Genomic DNA, 14,337 nt, shown 5'->3' on the forward strand with positions numbered 1-14,337 from the left:
TCCACAGGACTTTTTAGTTTTATGAAATATTACATACCCACACAGAGACAGAAAGAGAAAGAGAGAGATCAAGACCTTAGCAATGCTCTGCAAAAGCTCAAAGTTTAGGTTTTGTTTCCTCCTTAGTCAAATTAATTTCACAAAACACAGGACTTTACATTAAAAGTCACATTTATTTATCCAGGAGCCAGACTGTGAGAAAGGTGGTGCTAAATATTAACCCCCATTAGGTTTGCAGGTCTGTTGTTGTATCGTTTTGAAATGTCTGCTTCAATCTGAAAAACAAATGACAACAACACACTATTATTGTTAATACAGGAGGTGTAGTATTATTTCCTAGTTTTCTGTGTTTCAGAGGGATATTTTAACTTAATCTCTAACTTTAAATTATCTGACATGTTACAGCTGATATAATGATTAGGTAAATAAAACTGAATCAACTATATAAGCAGTATATACAAATAAATTACAATATCTTCTACCATTTTCTGGAGCTCCCGGGTGCATCCGGCCAGCAGGTCAACACGAGGCTCCAACATGCCTTGCTCCTCTAATGCTTCTCTCCTCTTCTCAGCCATTTTGGCGCCCTTCAGCACCAGAATGTCTGCCTGCTTCAGCTTCTGTCTGAGCACCTCTGAGACACGTTCAACATATCTACAGACACAACACATTTCATATAATTACCAAATGCACATCACTAGACGTAACAGTTCTGAGGCAGGGCACAGGCAGGAAATATCAAATCATATTCATTTTCTTCCAACATCAATTCCAGTTTTCCACACCCTCATTGAGCAGCACCGTAAAAAAGTTAACATCAGATCAAGACTCGACTTAATGTGTGCAGAACGATGAGTTAGGACATCATACCGTGGCGAGGCCTGGATCATAAAGAGGTGCTGCATCCGAAGAGTCGTGAGTCGCACCAGAAGATCACGCACCTCCGACAGCATCTCCTGAATATGTTCCTGGGTTTGCCGTTGGATGACAGAGGGGGCCAGTTGGAACTGGCTCATAGCTACCACATCTCCCTCTTCTCCCATTTCAGTCATGCGCTGGGTTAGAAAAACGTCCAGCTGTACCAAGCCATGAAAATAAGACATCACTTGTTTGTATTGTATGTATTATGTATAACAATAATTATTCAACACAAATCAACATGACTTTTTACCTCCATGAGCTCATCAATGAACTGGCTCCGTGACTGAGAGTTCTCCAGTATAGTTAAGGCATCTTCACCCCTTGCCACACCCTCGGGACCTTTGACATGACACACATCTCTTTAGCAATCAAAAATTGCAACCACTGCACACAGGATTCGAAAGAAGATATGCCATAAGTTAGGCTGAAAGTATGGTGGGGAAATCTAAAAATGAACTTACAGTCTGTGCCTGCATCTACAATTTCAATTTCAATGGGAGCTGCTTCACTATCTCCCCAGTCAATAGCACCTGCTCCATTGTCCTGTGTAGGAAGACGGAGAAAAACAGCATGATAGAGGAAAGGATGTAACAATACGGGAAGCATCAAATGTGGATTTGAATAATGATATAAAAGGTCAATATAACTGTATACTTGAAATATACAGGTATGCTATGTAGGCATGCTCAGGTTTCAAACCTCGGTGCCAGGTTCCAGACTGATACCCCAGTCCACTCCATCCTCCACTGCAATGCCAAAGTTACCAGCCTGAGTCTCTGTTCCAGCGCCAAAGTCACCCCAGTCAATCTAAAGCAGGTTTTAAAACAAAGGACAGTGGTGGGAAAATGGACACATGTTGACAATTTGGATCAACCCTGGAAATCACAGGAAAGCAGTGCCTGTTTGTGTCATTGTGCTTCTTGTATCTATTTGAGAGAAGCCAACCAACCATGTCCTCTGTGACTGTATCAGCAGGTGCATCCTCCACAAATGGCCTCTCAACAATTATGGGGACCTTCCCCGTCCTCCACTCGTAAAATGTTGCGTTCCCTCTCTTCTGGGCAAATGTCAGCATGGGCAGCACAGGTTCAGACCTGTAAACACATGGTTATCTAAATATTGCAATACTTAACGTAAGACATTTTCTGAAGTTTTCTTGCCAGATCGTTCCATTTGTAGATTTGTACACGGCTAAGCGAAGTGTGGAAAACTGCATTTTGATAATACACTTACCACTCGCATACAAAGTTTGTGAAAGCGGTGTAAAGTTGTATCAGCTCCTCTAACTTTGTTGCATCCTTCCCAACTTCTTCAAGAACTGCTGGTAAGTCTTTAACCAGTGCCTGGAGTTCACGAGCCACATGCTCGCCCTTGTGAGGGAAACACAGAAAGGAACAGCCTGATCAGTGTCTCTCCACACTCACACACACACACACTCAGATGATTTGCCTAATTCTGAGTGCTGCTGAATTGTTTTCATAGTGTAGATTGTTTCTGTTTCCTGTCATAATGTTCCTTTATGTGCTTTAACTTACTGTGATGCCATACTGTTTGCAGGCAGCGTAGTAGCGTTCCCTCAGGTCTGCGGCTGAGCTCTGGCACTCTACTTCCCGCCTGCTCAGCTCCTGCTGCAGCTGCTGGGCTTTGGCCAGCTGCTTTCTTAGAGCTGGGCCTTCATAGCTCACATTGCGACTCAGCAAGCTGGCGACCTCCGCTGGGGCACACGACATGGAACAATAGTTTTTTAGATTTTTTAATTCTCAGCCTAACTCTTATTGCCATCACTGGCAGTGGTTCTCCCAGGTCGCCCATAATGCAGCCTTGTAGTACTGAAAGTCTAAAAGGTCTTGGCACCTAAATCCGTCTTTTCTATAGTTATGTATTTGCTTAAGGCGCCTTTACCCTGTGAAAAACAGAGATAACTTCATGTGTACACAGCTGGTGTCATACTGTGACAAATGTTTTGATCATTTAATTGGTGGGGCGTGTTTCTAGTGGGCCACTATTTAATGAACATGGAAGGAAGCCCTTGTAAATGTTCTACTTACCCAAGTAGATATTATCTGCCTCATAAAGGGAAACAATCTCCTGCCAGTCCTGCAAAAGCAACACATTTCACTCTGACCATCTGATCAACTGACTGACATGACTGAGATAGAATCATAGCATATAATCGGCTTGACTTTACCCACCTTCATTCTTTGAGATGAATATCTTCCAAATATGTTCTTTGAGGACACCTCTGTTCCCTTCAGTATCTCCACTATCCTCACACAGTGAAAGTAGTGAATGTCTATCCAAGAAAACAAAACAAAGTAAAGAGCTTGTACTAGGCCTGCAAGTATTGATTGTTTTTGTTAAACTGTTTACTGTGATGTATACAATTGTAATAAATGCCTATCAGCTGTTCCTAGAAACCAGGGGAATGATACAAGTATAAGCACATGTAACATCCATTGCATAACAAGACACCTATCAATGCAGATGAGGGTTGCGTTCCTTTTTCCAAGGGTCAAATGAACAAAAAGGGCTGGGCTTTGATATAAAATAAGATTATAAGATGTGGGACTCACAGGAGCCTGAGAGGAGCTGTTTGATCTCCTCGTTCTCTGGCATGTCCTGGATGGCAGCATTGATCTTCTCTCTGACTGTCTTCACTGCACTCTGCCATTTCAGATTACAGTGGCGTCGATCCAGCAGCCAGTCTGTGGACACAGGATGGATAAATGTTATTATTCATTTTGCATTGGGTACCATCGGTTACTGTGTACGAGGCAACACGTGACAAACATAACAGGAGCTTTGCCTTACCTAACAGCTTGCTGGTTTGTATGTCGATGGGAAGGTTTTTTATATTCTGTTAAAGTGAAAAGACAGTTAGTGCATTGCTGTAACTTATATTGGAAGTTAAAACTATGCGATCTCCACAGCTACGTCACACAAGTGTGTCGTATATTACAGGAAGCAGAGTAGACAATAGCTCCGACACAAAATGCATATTATTAAACCAACGAAGTTCCCACATTAAAGCTATTTTAAGTATTTCGTTGCAGTTTGACATAGACTGTGTGACAGCTACGAGGCTAACAGCCGGCACAGTACAACACAACCACATAGAATATTCCGATTTACCTCCATTGTCTCTTCCGGTTTTACAAAGCAACGTTCTTCCAATACCTTATCGATGCATTACAGATTAATAACTTTACAGGTTTATTATCCAGCACTACTCTTCCCATCAGGTTTTCACTGTTTATGACACGTTATGTGAAGGGGGGCCAATGAAATCCAACGACGCTGTCTTCCCTGAAAGGCTCGACCAATGATGTTTGGCTATACTGAAAGCTGCTGCTCATTGGTGAATGAGACCTGATTCAGTGCAGAGTTTAGGTCTGTCGACAGAGGGCGCTGTCATCCTTCGGTAATGAATCCAAGTACTGTACAGTACACCTGTTCTAATTGTTTCAATACCCTCTGTATATTTAAAGCATTAACTGGAAAAATTATCTTTAATGTCTGTCCCTTTATTTCAATTAGGGTTTAGTAGTGTAATATGATAACAATTAATTGAAGCTTATTAGTCCACATATGCTTTATATTGGTCCTCCTCCAACTATTTTATTAAATAATTCACCAATGTTTGTTCTTACACATGGACCAAATACGAAATTACTACTTTAATGAGCTTAGTTTTTTAGCTAAAGGATTTGGTTTACAGTTTCTCCCTTTAAATTGATATAATCCAAATTGAGAATAGTTTGGTTGGTTTGTTTGTTTGTCCTTACATGTGCACCAGTAGGGAATCTCAAGGGGCTCAATTATTCAATATTTGAATGTCAACCAAACTTGCAAAGTGAGCGCCCATTCACTGTCTGTGATTTGAACAACGTATGCAAAACACCAGGAGCACTTTCCTCATTCAGGTGACACTTCAGAGTTTACAGCTCCCTCCGTCTCTCTGCCTGTGTGTCCCTCCTGCTCCTCATCTCCCAGCTTATAACAAATCCTCATGAGTTGTAAAACAGGAATAGGAAAAGTCAAACACAAAGATGCTTCCAGATTCCACAGTAAAACAAGACTGGTTTTAAGCTTACGGCTAACATTTATTTACATTTTGGAAAGCTGTTCTCCTCGCAAGTTCAAATGAACCGCACTGCATTATGGACTGGGCTGTCCTGAAGAAAGGTTTTACTAAATCACATGGTTGCAACACTCGCTCAGTTATGCACTCAACTGGGCGGGCTGTAGGTGTGTGTGTTTGAGGAGGGTGTGTGCTAAAGTGAGGCAGAGAGTATAGACAGACAAGGTGGGGGAGAGAAGCAGAGGGAAAGAGATGCTGCACCTGTGCTTGATCACCTGAGTTCAAAGAAGAAGAAGACTAAACAATAGAAAGAGGCGTTCAAGAACTTAAAGCGAGCATGGCGGGACAGTGTCAAATCTGAGAACCTCCATCGGCCAGCTCATCATCGACGAGGTGAGGCGCCAAAAAACACATTTCTTATGTGATAACATATTGGAGAAAGTGTGACATGCTTTTGTTTAACCGTTCAACACAAAATGCACACACACCTCAGGGCAGCTCCAGGAAAGTAATCAGAATGCTTGAAAGTACACCTGTATATCACCTTGGGGTAATTTGAGATGATGTCATCGTCTGGCTGTGTGTGTTTCTGAGCAGGTGACACCAGCTGAGTGTGAATTTTTTTTCTAATTAGCTAATCCCTCTTAAGATCAGTTATTGTGAAGTCAACGACCCATTTCAAGCACAAATGAACGCACTAAGCAGAGATCACATTTCGACACACTGTGATGCTTTATAGAATTTGGAAATGCTATCAAGACAACAATAAAACTAATATGTAAATTGATTGATTGTGATATAATTGAGATGTTTCATAAATGAGCTGAGGGAACTTTGGGAACAGTTTCACCTTTGTTGATATGGGTCATCAGTAAACCTGGCATAAGGGATGAAACCAGGGAATTTAATAAGCTTCGGCTCCGTTCAGTCTCCGGTGCCCTTGGATCCTCCTCTCTCCTGCTCACATATTATGAGGCTGACGGGTTGGTTGGTTGGTTGGTGATTTCTGAACCTGGTCACAGTGTTCCTTCTCCACTGTGATCTCTGAAGCTTTGCCTAAGGGCTCACCCACACATAACTACACATGGTAACTTATTAAAGAGAACTATGGAGGGCCTCCTTTAAGTCAACAAGCCTTTTTGTCTCAAAGGTCACATCTAAGTCAAACATGGTTTTCCAAAAGAAATATGTGTGCATATTGTAATGCATTCTTTCTCCCAGTGAGCGAGTGTGAAAGTGCTGCTCCCGCTTAGTTGGAAAGTCAACACCATTTGGACGTACAGTATGCAAATGCTCTGCAAACATACGAGACAGCAGAAAATGTGACTCAAAAACAAACGGAATTCAGAAATATTCTAAAAAGATCTTGAGGTCTTTTCATGTCAAATCAAATCAAACTGGTAGATGTAATATCAAAGATGGTGGCGTGTCACATAAGAACAGAGAGCTCATAAAAGCCCTCACTGGTCACGATCACTATCTGTTACCTAAGTTACGACACACAACCAGGTCAGGAATAAGAGTAATTAAGGTACAGTAGGGCACATAGTCCATTATGTCAGAGATGGGCCCCAAAATCAGATCACATTAGCCTCAAAGCCAAATTAAATACATTCTACAATCTAAATCTTGTCCTTTTTGTTAATCTTGTGTCACGTTTTCAGGCCACGTGCTTCAGATAAGAGTGAAATGAGCATTTCTGCAAAGGGCATGTATGTATTTGCATGGCCGCCATGATGATAAAATCCCCCAAACCAAAGGAAGTGTAGTCCTCTGCTTCCTGCTCACCTTGTGCAAACACAAATCACAGGGATGGTCATGCGCTCGTAAAAATCGATTTATTGCACATAATCCCGGGAGTGTTTGAGTTTCATTTGCAGTTCAAAGTTGAATTGGGTTTTGAAAGTGCAATCAAACAAAATGTAAACAGAAATTTGAAAAAAAACAAGAATGAAGAGATACCTTTGAAAGCACTAATAGATCTACATACAGAGTCCAGTGGGAGTTCTCTTTTGTATTATTTATCCATGGTTATAATGACACCAAACAATGAGAAACATGGCCTTTTGTTGCTTTACCACATTAAATGTTGCGTGACTGGACAGCTGAAATTACCCTTTGTTGTGCCCAACAATGCACTGGCTTTTATGCTATTCCAGTAAACCAGAGTTGTTTTATCAGGTATGGCAACTTAAGTCTGTAATCCTTTCCTGTTAACGATACACTTTACACTCCCTTCATCATCACAATTTAGCTCAATAATAAGTTATAAGGAAGTTATTTTAAAAACGTCGGTTGCCAGGTGACTAAGAGGCAAAGGGCCATAACAGCTTTTATACTGACTCTATGATTGCTGCCTCTGTGTTTACATGCATCCGTGAGTCTGGATGAGAGGGAAATGTCATAAATAAATGATCAATAGGGGTCTAGCTGCTATTTTGTGATGCCGAGGACAGTTTCCTTTACTCTTCCCTCACCATGATATAACAAGTTACCTCTACTGCGGTGGCTTCCAGGCAACAGCTTGCTTCCTCATCAGTTGAAGGGCTTTTTCCCTCGTCATATCAGATCACATGGGAGGGACAGAGGATACTGTTCAGATGCTCATTAATTTATCAGCTGAGAGCAAGTGTCAGGTGTCCTCCCCCATTACATTACACCTCCTAATCACCGAGATGTGCCGTGGATGAAAAGAAGTCATCTATAATTGCTGCACGCTTTCTAAGGATGGTTCTGATAGATGTGCACCAGACAGGAGAACACAGAGTCGAGGCTAATTTCTCTATTTGAATAAGGGCAGCGGTACAAAGTACAAAATCTAATGTGGCATAATGACCGACTGAATGTACTGAGGTCAATTTTACACCTGACATGAGCATTGTAATGGAGAAGAGCATTGCCTACATCTAAGATACACTTAATGTATCTTTACCTTTACTGGAATAATAAAGCCATGAGTAAATCTAACTATTAATAAGCTCTATAACAGTATGTCCTCTGTGTGCTTTGTGCCCTTCAGGTCAGTCTTCCAGTCCCTGTTGGTGCCATGGCTGACCCAAGCTGGTGGAAGCTGACCTTCTTACGCAAGAAGAAGTCTGAGGCCAAGGTGTTGTATGAGATCCCAGCTGAGTATGGCAGCAATACTGGGAATAAGGAGCATTCGAGCAGCAATCCCCCTCCGGATATGGACAGCCATTTGAATGCCAGACTGGAGAAGATTGTTGATAAATCCGCTACCAAAGGCCGTCATGTTAAGGTCTCCCACTCCGGCCGCTTTAAGGAGAAGAAGAAAGTCCGTGCCACGCTGGCGGAGAATCCCAATCTCTACGGCGAGCACAACCTCAGCGATGAGAACCATAAAAAATAACCAGACTGGAAAAAAATGCTCCACATATACTTGATCACAAATGTGTCATATGTCAGTGTCACTCTCATCAAAGTTAAAAGAGCACAAAAACAGAGGCAAAATAAAAAATAAATACACAAGCACAGCCAGCAATAGATCTGCACGTGGTAACACACTGATTACCACACACACCACACCCAGCCAGATACTGTGACCACTGGACTCAGACTTACACCTATACAAACATTTGGTATCAGCGGCAACCATGGAGACATTATCCACAGAAGAAAGATGAAGGAAAACAAAGCACTCGAGGCATTTTACTTTGGTTTCATGAAGGATTTGTAATAAAATTCAATACTCATTTTGTTAGAAAGCTTTAAGATGCTTATTCAATGTATGTTAAATTAATGTACGGTAATGCAATTTTTTCTAATTGTGGACGTAAATGTTTTTGGAATGAGGCAGATTCACAGAATACACATGTATACAGTGCAACCAAGATGCATTCAATTTTTCTATATTTTTTGGACAAAAATTAGTATATTGAGAATATTTAATCATGTCTGTTTCTGTGACAACGTGAATACTCCAATGATGTGGTAAATTTTTAAATTTGCTGTTTATATTATCAGATGTAATCGTTTCTGAAATTCCTCAGCGAAAATTGTATTTTGTTTTTAATAAATGTAATAAGATGTGTCTGTTGTTTTTGTCTCAAAGTGTCTAGAATCCAGTCATCCAGTGAGATCAAAACAATCCCAACATGGAGTTTATCATTCAAATTATCTACAAGATAAGTCTTGGTGATTTCACCCTTTTAGGCAACCAAGCCCAGGTTGTTCTTTCACCTGAGTCATTGTTGGTGAGCTTTGTTGACATAGTGATGGTAAGCAGACACTGATATGCGATAGGCCGTGCCTCGCCACTGCATTATCTAAGAATATACAACTTACCAACCATGACAGCTCAGACGATTAGACACCTTCTCCACATTCAGGAAAAACCGTGTAATCATTTGTATACATGGTAAATGCACAATACATTTTCTTTTGTGTCTTAGTAATTCCTTCAGGTGTTCCGTTGATCTGAATGTTCATGTTTTCAAATGTGGTGCTACTGACATCTATTGGGCAAAAATGCACATAGCACCCAGTTACAAATTAAACTTTTATTTGCTCTATTCCACAGTTAATTCCAGTCAAAAAGACATTTTCATCCAACAGTAAAAACAAAGCAACAATTCCCTTCTCAAACAGTATTAGAACCACATCTTACACACACACGCACACACATTTAACTTGGCACAATTGATGGCACCGGCTCTTTTAATGTCACTATTAAAAGGCATTTCACAGATTTTATGACTGCTACGATGAGTCCATGATGAATGTACCTCAACTCACAGCACCGCATTTAGTATTTCAACAATAAAAAGTGCAGTGCAGATAATGCTACATCACTAGAGTGACAAATGTCTCCTGTGAGCTCCACAGCTCCAGTGTGGACTGTAGTGAAGCTTGTGGGTTTCCAGACATTTGTAAGACACAGCTTCTTTGTCACAACAATTTTACTGTAAATCATTACTTCATATGACAGACTTTGCTCTTGTGGTTGAATCAGTCCATGTTCTCAAAACGATGACGAGGATGGTCATGGGGACAGACGCTGATACACCCAGCCTCCTTCTGCAGGGCGCTGAAGCTCACTGAGGTCAGGCTCGTCATCCTTAGGCTTGCTGAAGACGATGCGGTCATGAAGTCTGTTTGTCTGACCCTGCCAGAACTCTATCAAGTAAGGCTTGACAATATAACCACCCCTGTTAGAAAACAAAACACAGAACGGGATAATTAGTATACTTTCTTTATGCATTTCTACAGAAAGAAAAATACATCAAAAACAACTTCAGCCTCAATGTCAGCAGAAGCATGCAGGCTGCTTACCAGTAGTCAGGCATGGGCACCTCTGTATCCTTGTACTTCTCCTCCAGCTCTGAATTTTTCTGTCTTAAATACTAAAAGAGAGGACAATGTAGAAGTTTATATCTTAATCCTACATTATTTAATGTAATGTAGCTGTGTTCCTTACATCTCTGTTAGGGACCGGAGAGCTCTGTCTACTGACGACCGCCCCAATCTGGCTGCTCTTTGGTCGGGAGTGGAAGTAATCACACGAGCTCTGGTAGGGAATTCGCTCCACGTTGCCCTCGATACGAATCTAAACATCAACACTGAATTAGGTTGACACTTGTAGAGGAAAGATCCAGTGACATATCATTAATAACTGAAGGTGCTGTGTCTGTACCTGTCTGTTCAGAGGTTCCCAGTAGAACACAATGGATGCGTATGGATTGCTCTCCTACGGACAAAGGAAAGAGCATTAAGGTTGAGATTAAAAAGGGACTTCTGCAATTAAAAGTAATGTCCTATCAATTCGGACAGATGTTGTCAAGGTCAAACAACACAACTTAGAGGTACAAAGGTCAATTGTGAGAGAGACTGACAGAGAAACTACACACCAGCTCAGTGCCCTTTCTGCTCTCATAGTTTGAAAAGAAGCGGAATCCCTCGTTGCTGTAACCTTTCAGCAGGACCATTCGAGCAGATGGCCGTCCGTCCCTGAAAAGACAGCAACCAGGCCCATTTCAGGTTGGGTTAGGGACAAAGCTGTGAAAATGAACAAGCAATTTAAGTGTGGTAGTCAGTGATCCTTACGTTGTGGCGGTGGCGATGCACATTGCATTTGCCTCTCCAATTTTAGGGCACTTTGTGGCTTGATCAAACCAATCACCAAATTGCTTGATTGGGTCCAGAGACACAAGCTGATTCTCCTCAAAGCTCTGTGGACATAATCATCACAGGGAAATACATTACTACATATTTTGAATAATAATGGATACAGGAACACACAACGTGAAGAGCCTTCGATTGACCTTTTTGTATTCAGCCTAACACACATCTGGTGCCTTCTGTACCTCACACAATATACAAACGAATGGATGAACCAACGTGGATCTGAACACAGCTCAGGTCGTCATGTTTTCATGGTCAGTGACACGGAAATGATCTTGGATTAAGTTCATCTGATTGGGAGATATTTAAGCCACTAACCTCTTCATCTCCTTTGTACGATTTTCTCATGTCACTCAGGTCCATGATCGCCGTGTCTCTCGTGGATTCTCTGTAGAAAGACCGTGGAGAAACGCTTTGTAGACAAACTGGCAAAGAGGAACGACAAGATAGAATATTTCTTAATACAACTCTACTGAGTATGCGCCTCATTCTTACCAAACACACGCGCAAATAAAAATAGTGACGTAACGTCTTTACGTAAAATCGTAAAGGAGTTTTGTAAAGTCTTAAACCGGTAAAATGCAGCACAAATTTCTATTAATTGTGACTCATGTTGTATTAAAAATGGAGTTAGAGCTACAGGAGATAATATAAGCGTATGAAAATGTCAAATGCGATGACGTTTCCTGTTTCGCTTGACGATAACTTCCGGTGGCACGTTGCGCTGTCAAACATGGCGGCGACCTTGTGTGTAAAGTTGCTACCCAAACAAGGTAATAAAGAGTAAAATCACATTTCTAACTGACGCTTTGTGTGTTCGCTACTTTCGCGTTGTCGTTGTATTTTCTACTGTGCTACGTTTGTTTTATTTTGTTCGTGACGCAGTTCGCTCGTGATAGCATAGCATAGCATAGCCTCACTGTTATTCAAAGCCGTTGAGCTAACCGGCTCACAGCAGACTGAAGCTGAGGTAGTAATATCAAATAAACGTAGTTACAGCTACATTTTACAGCTTTTGTTGCGTGTCATTGCAGGCAGACACACATGTCATTTCTGTTACTATGTTATGAGTAGAAAAGCAACATGCCTACTGTCGTGTTTTCCGCAGAGGTCAGGATTTCACCCAGTTTATTAGTGTTTAACACGCACTAAGTGGATATTGTTGTTTTCCAGTATGGCTTCCCTTGACACAGAGTGTTCGTCACGGCTCCAAGGCTGTGACACGCCACAAGAAACCCGTGCACATCCTCAAACAGAAAATATTGGCCGTCACACAGTACGTTCCTCCTCCACGGCCTTTTCCTCCAGGAGCTTATCCATCCCAAACCAAACAAGTTCAAGAGGTAAACGGCATGGGAAATTAATAATAATGGGTTTGTTTCATTAATCGCATGTTTTTTTGTGTTTGCATCAACACCTGTACAGCACCGGACCGACTTCACACACTCCTCAGATCAGAGGTCTGCCGTTCTGCTCATTGTTAAAACTTGACTAACCATTCTCTTTTCCTCCACCAGGATAATGGTCTGACGTTACTCCTGAAGAAGGACTTGAAGAACATATTCCAGACTTGTAAAATGATTGCTGTGGTCCAGAACAATTCCAGCAATGCTGAAGACATGATGCTCCTGAAGTACAGGCTGCATAGGCACGGAATCTCTGTCAAGTTCTTCCCTAATCAGGTGACATTGACGTACACAGGTGGCAATCAACTAAGGAACATTTGACTAGTAACTTCTTGTATTTTTTTCATCTTGTAGATTGCAAACTGTAGGTCAGAGTGTAATGTTTTAATCTTTGTTAGTAGTAGTAGTTTGTCAGTAATGTGTCAGGACGTTTGCTTCTCAACAATGAAGATAAATTGTTGACAGACTGTCACGCTGTTGGCAACTGTATGTCTAAAACCTCTGCATGTGATCAAGTGATCCCCACCTCATGCAGCAACTGGACTACCAGCTTTGCACACCAGTGATTTGACATCATAGAGGTTTCATCTTATTTTCATCTTCCAGGTAACGCTGTCTTTCCTGAGCGGCACTATTTACAGCAGCATGGCTCCTCTTTTCATCGGGCCAACCACTCTGTTTATAAGTAAAGAGCCCAAAGCAAGAGAGATGCTGTCCACTCTGAGGGCGAGTCCACAGATGACACTTCTGGGTATGTTTGTCTTCTCATATCATTTCCCAATGTTACAAATATGGCTTTGTCTTCGATGAAAGAGCAAGAATGATTTAATGTCTAATATCTGTATACAAATAATTTGAGAGCTCTGTTAGTGTGTTTGTTGTTTTTCAGTGTTAAGTATGATGACATGAACCACAATCCACTGCCCTGCTAACAGTTGGACTTTTCTCCACAGGAGCCTGCATAGAGGACAGATTGCTGAGTGCACAGGGGGTAGTGAGCTACTCCAAATTGCCATCAGTGACTGTAGTCCAGGGGGAGCTGGTCAGCGCTCTGACTATGCTGACCTCACGCACAGCCTCCCTGATCCAGCACCACCCAGCCCGCCTGTCTGCCCTGCTGCAGCAATACGTCAAACAGCAGAGTCCCGACAGCAGCACAGAGGAAACGTCCAAAGCCGAGGCCACGTAGAGCCTCAGCTGCTGCGGAGGAACTTATTGAGACTGTCGCCTAGCAGAAGTGGGACTGCTTGGAATGAAGAGGGACTGAAGAGTTGGATGCACGCTTGAAAGAAGGGTAGAATTTAGTACTTCTGGTCCTAAAATCTTTCCTTATGCATCCGCCCGTAGGAGCATCGAGGCTTCTGTGAATAAAGAAGGTTGCAGACTTGATTTATGTCGGTGCTCTTCAGCCTCATGGTGGAATCTCTGCAAAGATGTTGCTGCAAGAACTTCAGTGTCACTTGGTGTGCATATGGTCCCTGCTGTTTCACTGTTTATCATGTTTTATGTATATTCTGGCATATACAATAAATTATGCCAGCACTTCCTCTGGAAACCCACAATTTGTCAACCAAGAGGTGTTTGTCAAATGCTCAGGAAACATTTAGTCATTCCTTCTCCTTTGTTTCTTTGACTTATTTTAAAGGTGTTTTAAGATGAAAAACTGCTGCAGACAAAATAAAACACAAGTGGTCTCAGGTCCTGAAGGTTAATCTGCAGATTATAGAGTAAATCTGGGTCAGTTAGTCTATTACGGTCTGCTTTTAAAGACACACATCACTCAAGACACTA

General features: G+C 41.7%; 4 protein-coding genes across 5 annotated transcripts in view; 2 read left to right on the forward strand and 2 right to left on the reverse strand.

Moving 5' to 3' along the window:
- The window catches only part of cdk5rap3 (CDK5 regulatory subunit associated protein 3), a 69,572-nt gene extending 65,360 nt beyond the window's left edge, over positions 1-4,212 (reverse strand). The window contains exons 1-14 of one of the 2 annotated variants that reach the window (XM_076151657.1): positions 4,054-4,212; positions 3,733-3,778; positions 3,495-3,626; positions 3,114-3,214; positions 2,970-3,018; positions 2,457-2,635; positions 2,155-2,291; positions 1,871-2,015; positions 1,621-1,728; positions 1,383-1,464; positions 1,172-1,260; positions 871-1,076; positions 483-654; positions 200-275 (exon numbers count right to left, since the gene is read on the reverse strand). In XM_076151657.1, the coding sequence (XP_076007772.1) occupies positions 210-275; positions 483-654; positions 871-1,076; positions 1,172-1,260; positions 1,383-1,464; positions 1,621-1,728; positions 1,871-2,015; positions 2,155-2,291; positions 2,457-2,635; positions 2,970-3,018; positions 3,114-3,214; positions 3,495-3,626; positions 3,733-3,778; positions 4,054-4,059 (1,518 nt within the window). In that variant the 5' untranslated portion in view covers positions 4,060-4,212 and the 3' untranslated portion in view covers positions 200-209. Of the gene's footprint in view, positions 1-153; positions 276-482; positions 655-870; positions 1,077-1,171; positions 1,261-1,382; positions 1,465-1,620; positions 1,729-1,870; positions 2,016-2,154; positions 2,292-2,456; positions 2,636-2,969; positions 3,019-3,113; positions 3,215-3,494; positions 3,627-3,732; positions 3,779-4,053 lie in introns of those variants that run through there. The other variant, XM_076151656.1, reaches the window with a different exon arrangement.
- Positions 4,213-5,187: 975 nt separating this feature from the next.
- On the forward strand, positions 5,188-8,808 carry prr15lb (proline rich 15 like b). The gene is made up of 2 exons (XM_076152039.1): positions 5,188-5,395; positions 8,022-8,808. Exon 2 carries the CDS (start codon positions 8,049-8,051, stop codon positions 8,367-8,369), a length of 321 nt encoding a protein of 106 aa, XP_076008154.1. The 5' UTR covers positions 5,188-5,395; positions 8,022-8,048; the 3' UTR covers positions 8,370-8,808.
- A 696-nt stretch (positions 8,809-9,504) lies between these two features.
- Positions 9,505-11,651, reverse strand: pnpo (pyridoxamine 5'-phosphate oxidase). Its single transcript, XM_076151469.1, has 7 exons — positions 11,459-11,651; positions 11,063-11,187; positions 10,867-10,966; positions 10,653-10,706; positions 10,437-10,565; positions 10,292-10,362; positions 9,505-10,167 (listed from the first exon to the last, which is right to left on the reverse strand). Exons 1-7 carry the CDS (start codon positions 11,627-11,629, stop codon positions 10,002-10,004), a joined length of 816 nt encoding a protein of 271 aa, XP_076007584.1. The 5' UTR covers positions 11,630-11,651; the 3' UTR covers positions 9,505-10,001.
- A 176-nt stretch (positions 11,652-11,827) lies between these two features.
- Positions 11,828-14,209, forward strand: mrpl10 (mitochondrial ribosomal protein L10). Its single transcript, XM_076151670.1, has 5 exons — positions 11,828-11,913; positions 12,314-12,483; positions 12,658-12,822; positions 13,153-13,297; positions 13,500-14,209. Exons 1-5 carry the CDS (start codon positions 11,874-11,876, stop codon positions 13,733-13,735), a joined length of 756 nt encoding a protein of 251 aa, XP_076007785.1. The 5' UTR covers positions 11,828-11,873; the 3' UTR covers positions 13,736-14,209.
- Positions 14,210-14,337: the final 128 nt, after the last annotated feature.

Source organism: Genypterus blacodes, unplaced genomic scaffold (genome assembly GCF_046128005.1).
Source record: "Genypterus blacodes isolate CSIRO-AG114 ecotype Tasmania unplaced genomic scaffold, CSIRO-AGI_Gbla_v1 ptg000055l_1, whole genome shotgun sequence".
Classification (NCBI taxonomy): Eukaryota; Metazoa; Chordata; class Actinopteri; order Ophidiiformes; family Ophidiidae; genus Genypterus; species Genypterus blacodes.

Coding starts and splice junctions, on each gene's coding strand:
- prr15lb (XM_076152039.1), top strand. CDS start 8,049: ATGGCTGACCCAAGCTGGTGGAAGCTGACCTTCTTACGCAAGAAGAAG.
- pnpo (XM_076151469.1), bottom strand. CDS start 11,629: ATGAGGCGCATACTCAGTAGAGTTGTATTAAGAAATATTCTATCTTGT. Junction 10,967..11,062: donor TGCATCGCCACCGCCACAAC/GTAAGGATCACT, acceptor CTGTCTTTTCAG/GGACGGACGGCCATCTGCTC. Junction 10,168..10,291: donor GTGCCCATGCCTGACTACTG/GTAAGCAGCCTG, acceptor GTTTTCTAACAG/GGGTGGTTATATTGTCAAGC.
- mrpl10 (XM_076151670.1), top strand. CDS start 11,874: ATGGCGGCGACCTTGTGTGTAAAGTTGCTACCCAAACAAG. Junction 12,823..13,152: donor TCAAGTTCTTCCCTAATCAG/GTGACATTGACG, acceptor TTCATCTTCCAG/GTAACGCTGTCTTTCCTGAG. Junction 13,298..13,499: donor TCCACAGATGACACTTCTGG/GTATGTTTGTCT, acceptor TTTTCTCCACAG/GAGCCTGCATAGAGGACAGA.